A 22,219-nucleotide genomic window follows, 5' to 3' on the forward strand; every position below is an offset into this window, starting at 1 on the left:
CGGGTGGGGTTGGGGGGGCCTGAAGAGGCAGATAGTCTGACAGCCCTCAATAATTTAGAAGCCAAGGGATACTCCCATACTTAAAATCCATGCCAAGGTTCGTGGCCTGTGAAAATGGTTGACCAAATTAAATTGATCATGCGGTACACCAAAACCGTGTGGTTAAACTCTGAAAGAAAATTGAGCATGTGAACTATGTTTGCCCCCACCAAATCCAAATTCTGACCCAAAGAACAATGGGAACAGTGTCTCCAAGCTTACCTACACTGCTTAGATGTGGAGTCACCCCCTATCATCCCAATGAGACCTGTAGCTGGTTGCAAAAAGGCCTAGGGATCTCCATTGTCTCCTGTAATCTTCCAAGCCATGAGCCTCTCCACGACCAACGGGTGTGAGTTGCACCAAGCATCCATCAGCATGTTCGGGTAAGAAGACTTCGAGAATTCACAAAGTTCCAGAAGAACTGGAAACCATGCTTGAGATTTCTACACCGAAGTCGGCAGTAAGGTAGTTGTCAGCTATCACCTGACCTGGACAGTCATTCCAGTAATCACAGAGAAATGGGGAAAGCGTACCCCAGAAACAGACTCTGTTGCTTTGAAAAAACATCTATTGCCAACGCCAGTGGATCTGGTCTCCAGCTGAAGAAGTGAGAAAGCTGGTGGTCTAGGCAAGAAGCCAACAAGTGCTCCTGGCATGGACCCCATTTGTCCATGATCATCTGAAACAGAGTTAGATTCAATTTGCATGCACTGGATTTCTTCAAGTGTCTGGAGTTCCGAACTGCAGTACAGTGGAACTTCCCCAAGTAGAAGTGTCAAAAGTTCTTGGAAAGGTCTGCCAACACCTTTGAAGTTTGTTCCAAAATGATTGATGTACCAGACTGCTGATACAATGTCCATCTTTTAAACGATGAAGCACAATACGTTGTCTCTTGTGAAAGAACGCATTGCAGAGGACCTAACCACAATGAGCCTCCTCAACATGAAAGGCCTGTGTCTGATTCCATATTACCTTCTGGCACCAAGCCCAAAATGGCCCTGCTGTTCCAGGTTGTCATGTGGTCCAAACACCATTGAACCTCTGTCCTAACTTCCTCCATCAGTTAGAGAGGTCCCTTCTTAAGTCGGCTGCCTTTAACATCTGCAGGGCTTGATAATGTAAGGGGTCCAGGAAAAGGTCCTGAATGAATGAAGTTAGTCGACCAGTGATCCAGACAAGATCTCAAATGGACACAAACTCCTTTACCAAGGTGCACCTCAGTTCCTTTCTTATTAGGGCCAATTTTTTGTGCAATAGACACGGGACCTGTTGTACTGAGTCGAAGATAAAGACCAGGGAACCACATTGATTCAGTGTGAGTGATCTTTGATTTACTGTCAATGACTACAAAACCCAGCTTTTGAAAGAGATCTGATTTCTCGATAGCCAAGTACTGGAGGCGCACCTCCCACTCCTAGTGCAAAAACAAAATATCGGGCAGGTAAATTATCATCCAAATGCCCATGTAACGTCGTCACTCTACCACAGGCCTCATGACCTTGGTGATGCACCAAGGAGTGGCGGAATGTCTGAAAGGAAGTGCTACAAACTTGTACACCTGGCCTTCCCACTGGAACTGCAGAAACCTGCAGTGAGGAGGGAAGATAAGCGTCCTTTAGATCTAACCTCACTCATCCAGTTACCTGGTCGAAGAATGTCTCATAAGAGATGCAGACAGTTAAGAGAAATGTTTCCAGGTCCTTTATTAAAGGGTCTCCAAAGATTCCGCTGTCCGCAACAGGGCTGGTTTTGGATGTGGCAAGTTCCCCGTAGTTTGAGATATATCTTAATTAAGTTAACACCTCCTTTGGGTCAAAATAGTGCAATTGGAGCTCCCAAGAAAACATCTCTCATTATGCCCATCCTGAAAAACCTTCAGGTGATATGATACTACCCATTTCCCCAGCTTCCTCAGCCATACCAAAGTTTGGTCAGTGGCCCCAAGATGCCCAAGAGTTAATCCTGGCATGCCTTCCAGAAGCAGTCAGTCTCCTTGCGGTTTTGGATGAATTTGCCAACAACAGTGGTTTTCTCCCCATCAGTTTTGGGCGTCAACGCAACCTTTCCCTCAAGGGAATGAATGTGGGCATTCTGACTTTAGGTGGCCTTCCTTGTCCATTGGCTTGCAGATTCTATGTCTGTCGTACTGTGCTAATTTTTCTGCCAAAACCCACTCTACTGAGCACGGGTAATTGATATCGTCCAGGTTCAACATACTTACCAAATTCGTGAACCCATCTGGCACCCCTCCTGAATTATCTAGCTAGAGTTGCTTGACACTGCCCTCTGGTCTGCTAGGCCCTGTTTCGGTGTCTGCTGTTGGGAATCAGGATCTTGACGCAGAGACCCATCTGGTTCTTTGGTTCAATGGGGTACATTCAGCCTGGGTGGGGCACAGGGAACTGTTGTGGTTGCGATTCGGCTTTTTAGCAATGCCAGTCCGAGCCTTTCAAAGGTGTCACAAGTTGAAGATGACCTTGATGCGGGCTTAGAAGCAGGTTTAGGCTTCACAGTTGTTCTTGGGACCTCAAGGAATCAAAGGTCTGAGAGAGCCACAGGTCTTGTCCCTTAGGGGGGGGTTCACACTGCGACATGCCCCAACCATCAAAATCTGCCTGCTCAAGGGCATCAAGGCATGAGCAACTGCTCTCTGCACGGTAGCATCCACCACATCTACAAACTCCTCCTCCAGGGTCATGGGAACAGATACCTCTGCCAATCCAGAAACCCCCCACTCCTGCCATTGTAAGATCAGAAGTAAAAAAAAAAAACTGCAAAGTGGATAGAAGGCACCTCCGCAACAATAATAATGATAATATTAATGCAGGGGCAAAACTGGCTTGGTGCAACCGTTTCATGCTTCTCCCTGCTGCAATAATTACAGTGTCAGTGGTATTAAAATGTAGAAAAGGGAAAGTGTAATTTCCCTAAAATTATGCAGAAGAGCCAGAGTGTTGGCTTGTAGTCCCAACCAGTTAATGAAGGAAAGAAACGGGTGAGTGAGGATGCCTCCTCTGCATGATGCGCTCCTAGAACTGCGAACGGGTCACCGCACCTCTCAGCGAGAGCAGAGGTCGGGAAGCAAGTGTCTCCTCACTGCACGCTGTGCCTCTAGAGGCATGACCAAGGCACTGCATCTGCTGGGAGCAGCAGAGAATAGGAAAACCTCAGCGGCCTTTGACAGGGCACAGGTGATGTCCAAGGGCCGGTACGTACCTCCCTGACACTCCTCTAGTGTGGAGGCATAAAGCACTGCGCTCAGAGCCTGGAGTGCGAGAATACCCAAAGAAGAGGTGTGATCTCTGATGGGCATGAAGCCAGTTAAAATCTCGGAAACCCACAGGGAAGTCTTAACAAAGGATTGCCATAGTCACCACCACAAGCAAACCAGCACGTAATAAGGCGCATTAAAATTATAATAGTATACAGCACTGCCATGCCCAAACACCACAAGAGCATTCCTCAAGGAAAAAGCACTTACCTGGTTGGTGAGCAGCGAAGAAAAAGGAAGTGCATTTTCTTGGGTTTGTTCCTATGTTAGGGCAAAGCCAGCTGATTGGTGAGCTTCAAGTTTATGCTTGGTCTCTTGCAGTGGCAGCTGCCACTGAACAGGGGTGGCAGGGGGAAGAGGGTTATAAAAACAAACACTTACCTGCTCCTTTGGGAGATGCGTTAGTCTCCTCGTCCCAGCAGCACACAGACTCCCACACCCCCCTCAGCCATTTACAATGCTGCTGTCACCAGCATGACAGCAGCGTCATGATTGTTGAGAACGGGCTGCTTTGGTGTTCACACAGGGAGTGGGACCATATGCACTTTCTCCTCCCGTCTATGCAATGAAGCCAGGTGGAGAAACGCAAAGTGTGCATGTCTGTTTAACCATCCCAGCACGGCCGGCCAAACAGACATGCGGACTTATAGGTGCACATACCACTCCTTCTCCAGTCCTCATCCAGCTGGGATGCGCCCCGCCTTAACCTGACTCAGATGAAAAATAAATGGAAATTACATTGCAGAATCATTTTATTTTTCCTTTTAGTGAATGCAGTGGGGCAACGCTTCTCCGCCTTCGAAGAGGATCTGTAGCCGGTCTCTTGGGAGTTGTATGCCTTCACTTGTTTCATGGCTTCCTTTGCCGTTTTCTGTGGCTGTTGAGCAAATAAATGGAGAAAGAAAAGCATAATCCAAGCCTCCAGTCCTGACATAGAATTACTGGTATCCACGTGTACACAAATGATACCCGATTAGTCTCATACACTCAGTCTTAAACTAGTACGAGTCAGGAAGTAGGGAAATCTGAATGTGGAAACAAGGTTCCAGACTCTAGCAACATTTTTCATGATATGTACCCAGTTAGATTATTTGTTTATCACGGTATTTACACATAGTGGATGCCCTCTTCTAGTGGCTTTCTTGCAGTTTAGCTCAACAAGGATTCGAGGAACATCTCACTGACTAAAAAACTTTATAGCCGTCTCTTTTAATTTTTCGTGGCTGTAGTGCACACTCCCTGTGGACTAACTTTATGATAACCAAGAGTCAGACCTCGTTAGTCCAATCTTCATTTAAAAATGAGGGAGCATTTTTTTCAGTTCTGTGGAGTTGTTAAAGGAGCAGCTTGAATGTGAAACTGACCTTCGATTTAAGGTTTATTTTTGACTTGGAAGAGCAGGGTTTTTAACCTATTATTTCAAAGTTGTCGTATTGCTAAAAGGCAGCAGAATGCCTACATTGCTCTACTCCAGGTGCATACACTTGCCTGTGTCCTAGATACAGATGCCTCCTTACTTAATGTGCAGACAAAGACCTAATGACGGCAACAAATGTAGAAATAATCTACTGACCTCAAATATTCAGTTTTAAAAACCTCATATTCCACAGTTCTTTCACAAAATCGTTTGTGAATGTGCTTCATAATGCTTTTCCATTACCATGTACCTCTCTCGAATTGTGTATTTTTGTTTTGAATAATTACTTTGCTTCAAAATGAATTCTATTCATACAGTGAATTGCGTTCGTAGTACTTCATGTAGTAAGTGCTGCTTCAAATAATGAATTTGAAAAAACATACTGGAAAACAACGCAAATAAAAGTTTGAGTGATGAGAATTCATCTCGGTTAATTTAGGGACATAATGTGTCACAAGGTGCATAGTTATAGTGCTAATCAAGTACTACATAGTCATCTCGGGCAGCCTCAGTTTAGTTTGCTTGTGTTTGTTATTTATGCTCTGAAATGTATGAAAATCAGCATTTATAAATTTTCAATTTAAAAAGGCTGGCTTTTAAATTCCTACTTTAGCCATATTAGTATTAGCTAGAAAAGCAAAATTATGTTATTATTATGCTTCTCAACTCTAGATATTAAAGTTCATCAGTATTCCAAACTACAGGGTGAGTCATGCACAGACTTTACAGGAATTGCCTTTATCAAGTCTTGTTTACATAATTTTCCTCAAAATCACTTTTTTTTCTTTCCACAGGCTCAGTACTGGACATTATAAAACATATTGTTGGGAAAGGGGAACACAAGAATGGAGTTCTAGATGAACATAGTATCGCCACGATGATGAAAGAGGTGTTGGAAGGCTTGGATTACTTGCACAAAAATGGACAAATCCATAGGTATGAAATTATTACTACACAGACACTGGGGTAGGGAAGTCGTTTTCTAACCAATGTAGTGAAATGTTCATAATGTTCGATTTTTTTTTTTTTTTTTTTTTTTACATTTGTGATGACAGGAGGCCGTGGACAAATCTTTTTTTTTTTGAGAGGGCAGAATATATGGTTTCTACAACTACTTACTGCTGTAGCCAAAGTGATTTTGCACATTTGATTGGAAAATTATTTTTTTCAGAATGTAAACTGTAGAACCTTAGGAATATAGCCCTCACTTTTTCAGATCAACGTTTTGAGTGAAAGTTCAAAATAAGACCTATCCAGGTGATTTCTTTTTTGCAACAAATTACATATTCCATCCTCAAATGGTTCAATTAATTTTAAAGCAGTTCTATGCATGAATCCATGAGTGACTCCAACTTATGGACACGAGGGTGCATTTCGGGCTAACACATATGCAAAATCCCAGCTTCTGTTATTTTGCACTAACAATGCATAATTGTGCTTAATTTTTGAAACATAAATTACCTGTATTCCTTCCCGGACTACTCTCAACATAGATTTGGGTGGGTGGAGGTACTCGCATCAAGATATTTGAAGAAGAAAAGGACCTGGGATAGATGATAATGTCCATTTGTTGAATTACTACAAAAGCAATTGATTGGAGGATTCAATGTTAAATTAGTGACTATGTTCACCTGTGGTGACCAGACCCACCTCAGTGTGTTGCTTTTTGTGGAACGAATAAGAGCACTTTTGTAGTAGTTTTCTGCAAGCTTACCATTCTCAATACACACCTTTACTGAGATGAAGGTGGGTAGCTCACATACTTTATTTTCCATGAAAGGATATGTAGTTTTTTTCTGTGAAAGGTGTTTTTGTTACCTGTATGTCCACAGTGTGAGCAATTTCCTTAACTTGCTTCTTTAGACTGTAAAACTTTTCCCTTCATAGTGGCCCGATTTGGGGGGGGGGGGGGGGGGGGAAACCTAACACAACAGACCAGAACTGCCAAAACTACTCTAACCAGCAGGCCCCAATTGAGGCATCCTTCATTAACCATCATTCACCAGAACTGAGCCTGGGTTACCAAGGAAGGCTTGCAGAAAGTACTGTTCCGACTTCATTTCTTTGAAAACATCCTTTTTCCCTGTTGTCCCCCTACTCAGTCACAGTTATTCACATTGTTTAAATCTTCCTTTATGACCAAGAGGGCTTTCTTTGTAATCACACATTTTTGCACTTATTTCTGGGAACATGAAACACAGTTTTGTCACCCCAAAATATCCTATTCTGTTTGATTACATTTCTCTTGTATCCATTGATTTAAGAGCCAACAACGCATTTCCACCCCTGTTGGTTTCAAAATTCTACTTCCTCGTAGGGAGTCTGTAGGCCCACTGAACAAGGGACTCGGAGGAGAGATGGGCACAAACAAGCTATATATATTGAGTGAATCCTTGACCTGTATCCCCCTCTCTTGTTTGCTTTAAACTCATCCTAAGGCTAACCGCTGTGTTTAGTACATTCTTGTGTTAGAGACAGATCTTTAGTGTGAGCTACTGAAATGCTTCTTTACTGCCCTGAGTGTATTAAATTACTTTAACCCATGAATTTGAGATGATTCCTCTTTTGAAGACTTCTTTTAATGTGTTGTCCAGATGTGTGTTAGAAGCTGAGTACTTTTAAATGTTCAAAATCTTCATTTAAAAGGCAACACTCAAATTTGACTAGGTGCCCTACGATGCAGTCTTTAACTCCCACTGCCAAAAATGTGACTAGCCTTGGTGGTGTAGTTTAAACATTTATGAAACTGGAGACATTCAAGGGGAGTTAATAAATAATAGCCCTGTGTGTGTGATTCTAGTCCTAGTTCAGTCAATATCAACACTAAGGTAGGATACATATTAAGTACCCAAAACCGTTTGCCTAGATGAAAGGCATGTAGATGCGTAACACCATTCTAAAAAGCTCCACTTTACTTTTTTACCCAGTGAAACTGAAAGTTCATGAATAATAAAGACACACATTTTCTTATTAACCGAGAATGCCTTTTTTGAAAATGTGTGGATTATAATGTAATGAAAAAGATTATATATAACTAAGTAATAAGTCTGCAGACTTCCATCTGCGGGTAACCAAGCATGTTAGCGAGGCAGGGAAATCCAAGCTCTTATCAGGTGAGGTGATGTGAACTAGTACCCCAACAGACACCGCCCATAAATCATGTCTGGTCAGTGCTTTTACTTACAAAAAGGGAAAGTACTTTATTGTGCACACATTGCCCAATACTACACATTAATTTCCAAATACATGCATGACAGCTTTTGGAAATACCTATGGTGACATCGTCCTAAGAGTTTACACCTTAGCGAGCCCTAAATCCTAAGACCATGATACCCCCGCCCAATAAACTGGATGCGATATAATGAGGTGTTCAAAATGCAGGCTTTCTAGTTTTGTCACGGGCTCCACATTAAGAAAAATAGAAGTATGTTGTAATAAACCAATGCATCGCAATTAAAATCACTAAGGATGGCAATATCCTACAGTGACATTCATTAGGGCATGTAATGACTCACTGTTAACTTAATTTGTTGATGAAGCATTTCAATGACCTTCATTAATATCTGTAATTCCATTACCACAAATAAGACTTATAATGATTCATTGTTAACATAGCCAATGTCAATAAAAGATTTAAATTAACAAGTGTCTTTCTATTTTTATAGTTACTGCAGTGCAGCTGTCCAATGCACCAACATGGTGGCCTAAGCTCTTGAAGTGCTTGAAAACAATGGAAAGTTCTCCCAGGGTTAGTGATATTCACTTTGCGAGATTTAGAGTGATTAAGAGAGTCTGAAACAAAGAGCCTTTCCACTGAAGGTGGTCTACCTCTGTAAAACAAGGAGAAGGATTAGGAACACCACATGTTCCATTTTTCCCCATTGGGCAGACTTCTCTCCTGGGCCCTGTCTCACCACAGGGAGCATTTCAGTTTGAAAAAGATTGGCTAAGCTGGTTGGTCGTGTGTGGACATCAGCAGGAGAATGCTTCAGCCCAGTTGCACTGAGGACCCTGAATGGCCGATTTTACTCAGGCAGGCCGGGCTAAATCACTTTTTCCTGACTTTGATTGATTGCGTTTGGTGGTTCTGGACTCGGCATGCTCCTGGTGATTGCCTCTACGCACTAAGAGCATGTATTTCAGGCCTCCTATCTTCTGAACCCTTTCAATCCTTGTGAAGCTTTAATTTATTATTTCAATACTCTCCTTATCAGACAGGACCTGTCCTTTGTCTGTGGGCCTGATGCTTCTGCGTGACCAGGTGTCTTCAGCAGCAGCCCCAGGAGTCTTAAAGCACAGAGTGCTCTCCCTGCCAGCACTTGCAAGTACCTGTGGTTTTCTTAACCCTTACAATTCATTTGAGTCTCAAAGTCAGGTTTTCCTCCTTTTGGAGGTCACACACCTGTAGGTCCAGTCCATAGATGATCAGGGGAGCCCTCCAGATACCCCACTTCCAGCTTGCCCATTTCTGCTGTTCCCACAGTTTGTGGCGGGCAGTGCTATTGGCCCTGGAGAAACCAAGCCTGGTGAGAAGTCCTTGAATCTATCCTTGCATTAGGGTTCAAGTGTCCTCTAGCTGGGCATCCCTTTGGCGTTGCTTCCCCCAGTCCAGACTGTTCTCAAAAGCCTCTCTCTTACACATAGGTTTTTAAGTGGGGATGGAAAGTTCCAGATGGTATGCACCTCTGCCCAGTCATAGGGTGACACATTATCACCCTAACTGTAGAGCCTGTTTTCGAAATTTCTAAGATAGTGCCATCAAGTGATCTGTTGAAAAACCTTTTCTTAGAGCCTAATCTTTGCCCCTAACTGCTGCAGCTGCCTGCTCCCTTCCCATCAAAACTTCAAAGGGCAACTCAGCCACTCCTGTGACTGGCTCCAGAGATCTGGCTACTCTGCTTTGCTTGTGTGTGGCTGAGTCTTCCCAGGCCAGGTGCAGTGTGAAAAGTAAATAATACATGCAAATTCCATCCCCCACCCTCACTTCTGCCTGGTACAAGCCTACTTAATGGCAAATGGCCATATTGTGTAGGTAGTCATTTAATCTTCGAGCTGGCTAGCAGAGTAATTAAGTTGGCCCAGCATGGTGGGGGGGTGTGGCTTGGAGAACACAATTTGATTATAAAATGACAGCAATAACATCACTCTGAGATAGTGCACCCATAGAAGTCATCATTTCGACTCCAATCCGAATCCTTTGTTCGATCTCAGCTGTGGCCTGCCATAATGTTACACCTGTACCTGCAGACACTGGAGATCATTCAACGCGAACACCTAGCAAACAGTTCGCACTGCGACAAGACTGGAACACCAAGTAAGAAACCCTCTCCTACACAAACACGATATCTTTGCAACATGCAAATATAGTATATTCTCGGGCATTAGCGAAATGAGTTTAGAAAGAATCACCACATGGATACAAGGCTGCATACTCATTCCAAAATGGTGACCCTTTAAACATGCCCGATCAGGGTGACTTATATGCAGTTATCTTACACTAAACTGCTTGAAATTTGCTGCATAATGACTGCAGGGAGTCCTCGAAGCTATCTCATTCAACTAAGTATTGAAAAGAGAGTGAAGATCATATTAGGTTGTACAGTGACTTTTACGATGGCGGCCCGCTCCTTGCCTGCTGTCTGCTTTACACACTGTAAAAACACTGACTAATAATTGCCTAGCCTTCCTCTCACCAGCGCGCAATGTCTCCCTGGCAATTTTACTCAAATTACACCACAGAGCTGCCTCAGACTTACAAGTCAAGACTTTAATGTCATTCAAAATATCAGACCCCACCCAGCTCCTGACATAAGTTCTGAAGCACGGAATCAGATAATACGCTGGTAGAATTGGTTTTAATAAGTACTTGGCGCTTCTCTCGACTTGTGCACTGCAGCATGTTTTTATTCTATCTAACTACAACATCATTTAATTAAACTGTGCGCAATGCCAGTGCTCGGTACCAAGAACCAGTCACATCTGAATTGCAACTTACACAAAGAGCCACCCAGTGAGTCTCCATCTAAATGCACCAAGTGCGACCTCCTACCTTCCTTCACACATTTTCTGTCAAATGGCTGACTACTGTCTCTACTCACTAGCTCCAAACAGCTCGGAATATGTCCACAGAGTAAGCATACCTTGTGAACTTGTACCTACAAAATATAACCCAGATATTCATTAAAAAACCTAGCTTTGTGGGTCATCAGATGTGTGCTTAACTTATCAAAGATATGGCTCTGACACCCACAGACTTCGTTACGGTCTCTGCCCTCAAATATGGATAACATATAAAGTACTTCACTAAACTGAAATTCCCTACCAATACAACATGAACCTGGGGCCATACATATGAATCAGCATCATTCTCATAGGGACTAACTCTATGCTATGCTTACATTGATGGTTGGAATCTTTAGGGTCACATGCACCATGCAATGACTTCAATCATGTAACTGAGATACTTACCATCTTCCTTAGGTCTTCCTTATTATTTACTTCAATGATTGCCCTCAAACAAACCTCAGAACAATATTAACAGGCTTTACAAGTGGCTAACCTCAGACATAAGAGTAGCTCTGGCTTCCATACTCATTGGCACACCGGTCAGCAACTGTTTGCTGTAGCTACTAGGATCTACATTGAACAAAATGGCATAAAAAGAACCTGAAGCTAGTCTAAAAAGAGTTAAAGCGGGCTTTCTAAATCCTGAATCGCCAAATCAAATCAAAACAAGACTCCACAATGGACATTTTGTCTTTAAAAACTGGCAGATGTTCATGACTTGGCCAAAGCCACGAAGGACAACACAGATGCAGTGCAGAATGAAATATGTGAGATCCGCATGGACATTAAACAAATCAAAACATGGATTTCAGAGAGTAGAATCTGAAATCTAGATACCAAATCACACAATAACATCTCAACCCTTAATAACAGAACCCAACCCAAATCATAGCCAGACGACTTGTCACTGGAAGACAGAAACAGAAGGGGAAACGTTTGCATCTTTGGCATCCCTGAAGGCCAAGAATATTCTGCTGGATCCTGCGTACTATCCCTTGAAAAATGGTCCCTACAAAATGCAGACAACCCCTTTAACAAAGACTTGAAATTTGAACGAAGCACAGAAGCACCGTACACAGCGGCCAGTCATATAACCACTCAGATATCAGCATATAGAATTATTTCTTTCTTGAGGAAACAATCACATACAATGGAAAAGCAACAAGATTTTCATCTCACAGGACTATTCTACGTCCTGTGAGATGAAACAAGGAAGGTCTTTCTGGCCCTATGACCCAGATTGAAAGCAATGAACTGCCTAATCTCCTTTACAGGCCGTTCGAAAATCTCGAGTGATAATACAGAGACCTCTCATATCTTCAGTGATCATCACTCTCCAGAAATACTTAGATGAGAAGGAAGATGCAGACATGGATACATCAACATACAAGTTTGGTCTCACCAAAGGGCAAGCGCCGACTCTTACTTTGGAACAATGTTTGCCAAATAACATGCGTTCAGCTTTACTAGACATTCCATTTCTCATAGTATCATCACATTACTATTGTTCCTTAAAAGACACAGCAGAGCCTAAGCTGCAAAGTGCCCTCACCTGGTTGCTGCCTTCTCCTTATCTAAAACCGTGAGACGTTCTCTCTAACGTGGGTCCTACACGCAGGTATGGACCATACATAACATAATGTTTGAACTATTGTTGGAAGTACTTGCGCAACAAGGGAACCTAATTTGAATGTTTGTTCAAGATCTATGTAGTTGAAAACATTATCTGTAAAATGAGTGCTTAGAACAGTAAGTGGTCAGTTACATTACTGTCTGATATCCAGATGTTACCCCTAACTAATTCATATAATATACTGCATGTTACAAGTTCACTCCATGCTAACCTTCATGTTATAAACTTAAATTACATCTAGGTAGTTGTCATTAATGTTCATTTGTGATCCCCTTGAAAAATGCTATGTTTATGCTAGATATTTATACAATGAATACACAATTGTACGTTCTATCAACTCGTTTACCAATTTTCCGTCCGAGATTACCATTGCTGAATGGAGTTTCACAAATTAATATGCCAGTATTTTAAGCATGTAGGCTCTTTTTGCTGTTAATTTTCCATAAAGAGGCATTTCTTTCTCGCACCATTCCTGTTGTATACTTTAGGGGGAGGCTGTTTCAATAGGGGTGGGGATTGGTTGTTTGTGTTTTTCAGATTTTGTTTTATTATTTTATGCTTTTCAGTATGCCTTCTTTGTGTCGTAATTCTAGGAAAAAAGGATATGTAGTAAGGCGAATGAGTATTCTAGACCAAACATAACGATACACGCAATATGACCAGGGTACACTGCCATACCATGAGCAAAATAATGGAGGTCCATTAATAGCACTCTGTTTTCAACCCAGGTTACTTTACCAAACTATAATCGATATTTGATGACTCATCTATTGAAAAGCTTTCATCTCTTCACACACAAGTCCTCGTACAAACTACTAGTTCCTACTTGGGAGCCATACTCTGTTTATACCAATTTAATGACTAATACTCTGCAAAATATTAAGATAATTTCATTAAATGTGAAAGAGATTATCTATCCAATTAATACAAATTTTTTTTTTTTTTAAAAGGACAATCCTTGACTATTTGTTAGCTTTGTGGAGACCTAATTCTCCTTCAAGAGACCAAGGTCAACTCTACATATACCTCTTCATGCTATAATTAACAGTTCTCTGATATAGCACGCTCCAAAGCTGTTAGTAAAAAAAGAATGGTGTCCCTTACCCTGCGTGCTAAGAAATCGGATATAAATAGGTTTTCTAATTTATCGGACAAACAGGGTAGATGGATCATATCCAAAATCTCCTAAAATAACTATGAGTTCTTTGTAATCAACGTATATGCTCCATCAACAGGCGAGCCTTCCTTTTAGAATGACCTGTCGAACCTGCTCAAAAACATCCTGGTCTCCTCAACTATTATTGTTGCAGGTGACTTCTACCTTCTAACTAAACCTACAATAGACAGAAATTCAAAGTTGTCTTACCGTCCCAGCAAAAGCCATAAAGCACTTTTAAATCTATGTTCAAGGTTCAATCTTCTTGATGCAAGAAGAATTCAAAACCCGGATGAAAAGGACTATACTTTCTACTCATTCCCAAACAAGTCATACTCCCATATTGACCATTTACTAATCTTTGGCCGTCCCATCAGACAAGTCGACCAAGCAACAGTCGAACTTAGAGTGATATCAGATCCCTCCTGCATAACTATGTCCATCACTGACACCTCTCCAGAAGCAAAACAAACACAATGTAGATTTAACCTCTAAGCTGATGGACCTTTCCCTCCAGTGCTGAGCCTTTTTGCCTATTTGGGGCTCCATAACATGTTTTTCTACATAAAGTATCCACGCCAAATTTGAGTCATTTTTTTCCAACATCCTGGGAATTGTAAAGGTATGCACAATTTGTGGATTTCCTTGGAGGAGACTGAGAAAATTGGTAAAATATAGCAAAATGTTGAGGTTTTTTTTATTAGAAAAAAAGAAAATTATGCTCCAGATAAAAGTGGCAGTTTTTTTTACCCCCTAAATATGGCATCCACAAGTGGTTTGCTGTATTAGAGTCACCATCTTTCCAGCTTTCAGGAACATGCAGAGCTGAATCCAAAAACCTAATTTTGTACCACAGTTTTGGAATTTTTCGAAGAGGTAGCCTATTTTTCTGATATATATTTTTTTTTTGGGGCTCTCAACTTACTTCCAGTTTGTGGTGGAAACCAGTGTGAAACCCACGGGTGATCCATAAAAGCTATAGATTTCTGAATAGTAGACTAAATTCCAAATTCAGCAAGGGGGATATGTGTAGATCCCTCAAGGTTTGGCCAAGGAAAATAACCAAAAGAGCCAACAACTGAGGTCCACCATACAATGGTTCTTCGAGTACAGTGTATAGACCAGTTCTTATAGCGAAATAGGCAGAGTGAATAATGAGTATCAAGGATGTCTATGTATTTCTGAAATGGGCACAAGATATGGAGTTTAGGAGCAGTGGTCATTTCTACATCTCTGAATTTGTGGGCACCCATACTAGCATGTGATTTGGAGGGTATGTTTCAAAATGTCATCTTTCTTATACACGGCTTAAATTTCAAAGGCACAAATTCAGCAAAATCCAGTAGGTTATAACAAATGTTCTGCTATTATATGCTCCCACAAGTCTGTCAATAAAAATGGTACCTCACTTGTGTGGGTAGACCTAGTGCCTGCGACAGGAAATGTCCCAAAATGCAACATGGATGCATCACATTTTTCCATCGAAAAGTGGTCATTTTTTTTTTCCATTGTGGGTAGCTTGAGATTTTGGACCCTAGCTCAGCCAGCACTTAGGAAAACCTTTCTAACCTGTACATTCTTGAAAACTAAACACCTAGGGGTTTCCGGGGTGGGATGACTTGCGTAGCTCTCGCCACATTTAATTACCCAGAATCCCTTGCAAACCTCAAACTTTGATTGAAAACACATTTTCCTCATATTTCTGTGATTGAAAGTTCTGGAACCTGAAGGAAGTAGTCACAAATTTCCTACCCCTCAGCATTCTCCCACGTCTTCCAATAAAAATGTTACCTCACTTGTGTGGGTAGGCCAAGTGCGCACATGAGGGAGGGGTCCAAAACTTATTGTGGTGATGATAACAATGGTGAGTGTACTAATTAGCCTAGAGATTGGCAGTCCTGTAGGAAAACCTTTCAAACCCAGAAATGTCTGAAAAGTAGACATCAAAGGGAGTCCAGGGAAGTATCGCTTGTATGGATCCTCCAAGCCCCAGGCACACCAGTGGGGAAACGTTTTTATCGGGACAGGTTAGGGATCCCTGGGTGGCAGGAAGTTTGTGGATCTCTGCACATTCCTATAGTTTACATCACAGAAATGCAAGGACAAATCATTGGGGAATCCACACCTCCCTGGACCTCCCCTGAGTGTCTACTTTTCAGATATGTCTGGGTTTGGTAGGTTTAAATGGCCACTGAGCCTGGGACCAAAAATGCCGGTGCCCCCCATATAAAACCAGGTTGTGTGTTAGATAATTTTTATATTCTACAATATGTTTTGGGCCCTTCCTTTTTGAGGGCACTTGGCCTGCCCACACAAGTGCAGCACTGTTTTTCTCAGGAGACTTGGAGAAAATGCAAAGTTGTTTTTTGCACTAACCCCATTTTGTGCATAAGGCTCAAAAATATCTTCAACTCCTCCAGCAAAGTGGGAGTCCATTTTCATGCCCTAAAACTGGGCCCTAGAGTGCCTCCGTGCTCCCTCAGAAATTGTTCCGCACACAAATTTGTTTGCTACACAATTTGTTCAAGGAAGTCAACATCCAAAAAGAGATGGACTTAGTCAATTGGCAAAAATTTGGCTGTACAGACTTTACTTCCAGCGTCGCCAGTGAAAGGCAGAATTTAAGGCTAAACTAAATTGGGGTGCTGCCAAGAGAGCACTCTCTGTGATTGCCCCCTCATGTGCCTGCTCTCCAGGTTGGTCTAACCTACTACTGTTGTCCCGCTGCACAGACTGCTTGTGAAGGAACAGCACGACTGTCATCATCATGTCCCTCAGAATTGCTGGTAGAGGAGTTGTCGGATGGGACTCTGCCAACTGAAAAATCACTTCTAGATTCTGCTCCATTATCCCTTACTGTGATAGTGTCTCAGTATCATAACCTGAGTTAAGGCTTGAGCAGGTGTCATCCAACGATTAATGTAGCAAGAACATAATTGCAAGAGTTATCTTGACATATTTTATTGCTGCCTAAAAGCTGTACAATTTTTATATATATATGTTCGATGGCATGTGTAGCTCCAGATACACATGCTGTGCACATCCCGCCATCTGGTGTTGGGCTCGGAGTGTTACAAGTTGTTTTTCTTTGAAGAAGTCTTTTCGAGTCACGAGACCGAGGGACTCCTCCCATTTCGACTCAATTGCGCATGGGCGTCGACTCCATCTTAGATTGTTTTTTTTCCGCCATCGGGTTCGGACGTGTTCCTTTTCGCTCCGTGTTTCGGGTCGGAAAGTTAGTTAGAATCTCGGAAAAAACGTCGGTATTGTTTGCGTTAGGTATCGGGTTAGTTACAACAGATCAACACCGAATTTTGAAGAGCTCCAGTGGCCCTTCGGGTTTTTTTTCGATCCCCTGTCGGGGCCTGGTCGGCCCGGCCACGTGTGACTTCAAGGCTGATGGAACGGACCCCATTCCGCTTCTGTCCAAAATGCCATAACAAGTATCCGTATACGGATCAGCATCTGGTCTGTAACTTGTGCTTGTCTCCAGAGTACAAGGAAGATACTTGTGAAGCCTGTCGAGCGTTTCGGTCGAGGAAGAAATTAAGAGACCGAAGAGCCAGAAGACTGCAGATGACGCCGACAGGACAAGAGCATTTCGAGGAGGAAGAGGAAGCTTTCTCTATCCACGAGTCGGACTCGGAAGAGCTCGAGGCCGAAGAAATGCCGAAAACCGCGAGTAAGACGTCGAAACATAAGACTCACGAGAAGTCAACAAAAGCCCAGGGGACGCCACTGCCAACAGGCCATGGCTTAACCCAAAAAATAGGTGACCGATCCAAGGCACCGAAAAAGGGCACGCTTGTGTCAAAGTCATCCGACTCCGGTCGAGATACCGCCACACAGCAATCTCGGACCCGAGACATCGGCTCAGAGAAATTTCGGCACCGGGACAGCGGCACCGAACAAGTTCGGCACCGAGACACCACCACGCCGAAAATTAAAAAGGTTTCTTCGGAGCCTAAAAAGACGTCCGAAAAAGTTTTGGTTCCGAAACATCCAGCCTCGGAGCCGAAAACAGGTTCCTATACAGAGGAACAAGGATTGTCCTCCCAAATGCAAAAGCATAGATTCGGAGAGGAGCTTGAAGCAGTAGAGCCAGACTATACTCAAAGAAGGCTCCACATTCAAGAAGACACAGGGAAAATAACCACTCTTCCCCCAATTAAAATAAAAAGAAGACTTGCCTTTCAAGAAAAGGACAAGCAGCCACAGGCAAAGGTAGCAAGGAAAACCACTCCACCACCATCAGTGCACACATCACCGGTAGCAACTCCTCCACTGATGCACTCCCCGACTCATACTAAAATGAGTCAAGATGATCCCGATGCATGGGACCTTTACGATGCTCCAGTAGCGGACAACAGCCCAGACTCGTATCCTGCCAGCCGTCTCCACCTGAGGACAGTACATCTTACACACAGGTGGTGGGAAGGGCAGCTGCTTTCCATACGGTCACCTTGCATTCCAAACCAGTTGAGGATGATTTTTTGTTTAACACGCTATCCTCCACTCATAGCCAATACCAAAGCCTACCTATGCTCCCAGGAATGCTAAAACATTCAAAACAAATCTTTCAGGATCCTGCTAAAGGCCGAGTCATAACCCCAAGGGTGGAGAAAAAGTACAAGCCACCGCCAACAGATCCAGTTTATATTACAACGCAGTTAACACCAGACTCAGTAGTTGTCGGGGCAGCTCGTAAGAGAGCGAACTCTCATACCTCGGGGACGCACCACCTCCAGACAAGGAGAGTCGCAAATTTGATGCTGCGGGCAAAAGGGTTGCGGCACAAGCAGCAAACCAATGGCGCATTGCCAATTCACAAGCACTTTTGGCAAGATACGATAGAGCTCACTGGGATGAGATGCAACATTTCATAGAACACTTACCCAAGGAGTTCCAGAAAAGAGCACAACAAGTGGCGGAAGAAGGACAAAGTATCTCTAATAATCAGATACGGTCTTCAATGGATGCTGCAGATACGGCTGCAAGGACAGTAAATACTGCAATAACAATAAGAAGGCACGCATGGCTGCGCACGTCAGGGTTCAAGCCAGAAATTCAACAAGCCGTGCTAAATATGCCATTTAATGAACAGCAGTTGTTTGGGCCGGAAGTCGACACTGCTATTGATAAACTCAAGAAAGACACTGATACAGCAAAAGCCATGGGCGCACTCTACTCCCCGCAGAGCAGAGGCACATTTCGCAAAACACCATTTAGGGGAGGGTTTCGAGGGCAACCTACAGAAACCACAACATCACAAACAAGGCCCACTTACCAAAGCCAATATCAGCTGGGAGGTTTTCAGGGGCAATATAGAGGGGGACAATTCCACAAAAATAGAGGAAAGTTCCAAAGCCCCAAAACTCCTCAAAATAAGCAGTGACTTACAAGTCACACATCCCCATCACATAACACCTGTGGGGGGGGGAGACTAAGCCAATTTTACAAACATTGGGAGGAGATAACAACAGATACTTGGGTACTAGCAATTATCCAGCATGGTTATTGCATAGAATTTCTCAAATTCCCTCCAACAGTCCCACCGAAAACACACAGTATGTCAAAACAAAATATAGATCTTCTAGGATTAGAAGTTCAAGCATTGCTCCAAAAAGAAGCAATAGAATTAGTACCAAAACAAGAATTAAACACAGGAGTTTACTCACTGTACTTTCTAATACCCAAAAAAGACAAGAGTCTAAGACCTATACTAGATCTCAGAACATTAAATACGTACATCAAATCAGACCACTTTCATATGGTTACATTACAAGAAGTAATCCCACTGCTCAAACAACAAGACTACATGACAACACTGGATCTAAAGGATGCATATTTCCATATACCAATACATCCTTCACACAGAAAGTACCTAAGGTTTGTATTCCAAGGGATACATTACCAATTCAAAGTGTTGCCATTCGGAATAACAACTGCGCCAAGAGTTTTTACAAAATGTCTGGCAGTAGTAGCTGCACATATCAGAAGGCAGCAAATACATGTGTTCCCGTACCTAGACGATTGGTTAATCAAAACCAACACGCAAATACAGTGTTCACAACACACAAAATATGTCATAGAAATCCTACACAAACTAGGTTTCTCAATCAACTACCCAAAGTCACACCTTCTGCCGTGTCAAACACAGCAATACCTAGGGGCAACAATCAACACAGTAAAAGGGATTGCCACTCCAAGTCCACAAAGAGTCCAAACATTTCACAATGTAATACAAGCCATGTATCCAAAACAAAAGATACAGGTCAAAATGGTAATGAAACTGCTAGGCATGATGTCTTCATGCATAGCCATTGTCCCAAATGCAAGGCTGCACATGCGGCCCTTACAACAGTGCCTAGCATCACAATGGTCACAAGCACAGGGTCAACTTCTAGATCTGGTGTTGATAGACCGCCAAACATACATCTCGCTTCAATGGTGGAACAGTATAAATTTAAACCAAGGGCGGCCTTGTCAAGACCCAGTGCCACAATACGTGATAACAACAGATGCATCCATGACAGGGTGGGGAGCACACCTCAATCAGCACAGCATCCAAGGACAATGGGACATACAGCAAAGACAGTTTCATATAAATCACTTAGAACTGTTAGCGGTATTTCTAGTGCTGAAAGCATTTCAACCCATAATAACCCACAAATACATTCTTGTCAAAACAGACAACATGACAACAATGTATTACCTAAACAAACAGGGAGGGACACACGCGACACAGTTGTGTCTCCTGACACAAAAAATATGGCATTGGGCGATTCACAACCACATTCGCCTAATAGCACAATTTATTCCAGGGATTCAGAATCAGTTAGCAGACAATCTCTCTCGGGATCACCAACAGATCCACGAATGGGAAATTCACCCCCAAATACTAAACACTTACTTCCGAATTTGGGGAACACCACAAATAGATCTATTTGCAACAAAGGAAAATTCAAAATGCCAAAACGTCGCATCCAGGTACCCACAACATCAGTCTCAGGGCAATGCACTATGGATGGACTGGTCAGGGATATTTGCGTACGCTTTTCCCCCCTCTCCCACTCCTTCCATATCTAGTACACAAGTTGAGTCAAAACAAACTCAAACTCATACTAATTGCACCAACATGGGCAAGACAACCTTGGTACACAACACTACTAGACCTTTCAGTAGTACCTCATGTCAAACTACCAAACAGACCAGATCTGTTAACACAACACAAACAACAGATCAGACATCCAAATCCAGCATCGCTGAATCTAGCAATTTGGCTCCTGAAATCCTAGAATTCGGGCACTTAGACCTCACACAGGAATGTATGGAGGTCATAAGACAAGCTAGGAAGCCTACCACTAGACACTGCTATGCAAATAAGTGGAAAAGATTTGTTTATTACTGCCATAATAATCAAATTCAACCCTTACACGCATCTGCAAAAGATGTAGTAGGATACTTACTACATTTGCAAAAGTCAAAACTAGCTTTCTCTTCCATAAAAATACATCTTACTGCAATTTCAGCTTACCTGCAAATTACGCACTCAACTTCATTATTTAGGATACCAGTCATAACAGCATTTAAGGAGGGCCTAAAGAGAATTATACCACCAAGAACACCACCAGTTCCTTCATGGAACCTCAACATTGTCTTAACACGACTCATGGGTCCACCTTTTGAGCCCATGCACTCTTGTGAAATGCAATACTTAACGTGGAAAGTTGCATTTTTAATTGCCATCACATCTCTAAGAAGAGTGAGTGAAATTCAAGCATTTACCATTCAAGAACCATTTATTCAAATACACAAAAATAAAGTAGTTCTACTGACAAATCCTAAATTTTTACCAAAAGTAATCTCACCGTTCCACTTGAATCAAACGGTAGAATTACCAGTGTTCTTCCCACAGCCAGATTCTGTAGCTGAAAGAGCACTACATACATTAGACATCAAAAGAGCACTAATGTACTACATTGACAGAACAAAACTAATTCGAAAGACAAAACAACTATTTATTGCCTTTCAAAAACCTCATACAGGAAATCCAATTTCAAAACCAGGCATTGCTAGATGGATAGTTAAGTGCATTCAAACCTGCTATCTTAAAGCTAAAAGAGAGCTGCCTATTACACCAAAGGCACACTCAACCAGAAAGAAAGGTGCTACCATGGCCTTTCTAGGAAATATTCCAAGGAACGAAATATGTAAGGCAGCAACATGGTCTACGCCTCATACATTTACCAAGCACTACTGTGTAGATGTGTTAACTGCACAACAGGCAACAGTAGGTCAAGCTGTACTAAGAACATTATTTCAAACTACAACTCCTACAGGCTGAACCACCGCTTTTGGGGAGATAACTGCTTACTAGTCTATGCACAGCATGTGTATCTGCAGCTACACATGCCATCAAACGGAAAATGTCACTTACCCAGTGTACATCTGTTCGTGGCATTAGTCGCTGCAGATTCACATGCGCCCACCCGCCTCCCCGGGAGTCTGTAGCCGTTTAGAAGTAGATCTTGAACATTTGTACATTTGTAAATATATTACTTTAAAATTCATTATATACATACGTATTCACTCCATTGCATGGGCACTATTACTAGCATACACAACTCCTAC

At 42.5% G+C, this 22,219-nt stretch overlaps 1 protein-coding gene across 2 annotated transcripts in view; it reads left to right on the forward strand.

Moving 5' to 3' along the window:
* The window catches only part of OXSR1 (oxidative stress responsive kinase 1), a 645,496-nt gene that overhangs the window by 267,149 nt on the left and 356,128 nt on the right, over positions 1–22,219 (forward strand). For both annotated transcript variants that reach the window (XM_069211068.1, XM_069211067.1), the window contains exon 4: positions 5,525–5,666. In XM_069211068.1, the coding sequence (XP_069067169.1) occupies positions 5,525–5,666 (142 nt within the window). The remainder of the gene's footprint in view (positions 1–5,524; positions 5,667–22,219) is intronic.

Source organism: Pleurodeles waltl, chromosome 10 (assembly GCF_031143425.1).
Source record: "Pleurodeles waltl isolate 20211129_DDA chromosome 10, aPleWal1.hap1.20221129, whole genome shotgun sequence".
Classification (NCBI taxonomy): domain Eukaryota; kingdom Metazoa; phylum Chordata; class Amphibia; order Caudata; family Salamandridae; genus Pleurodeles; species Pleurodeles waltl.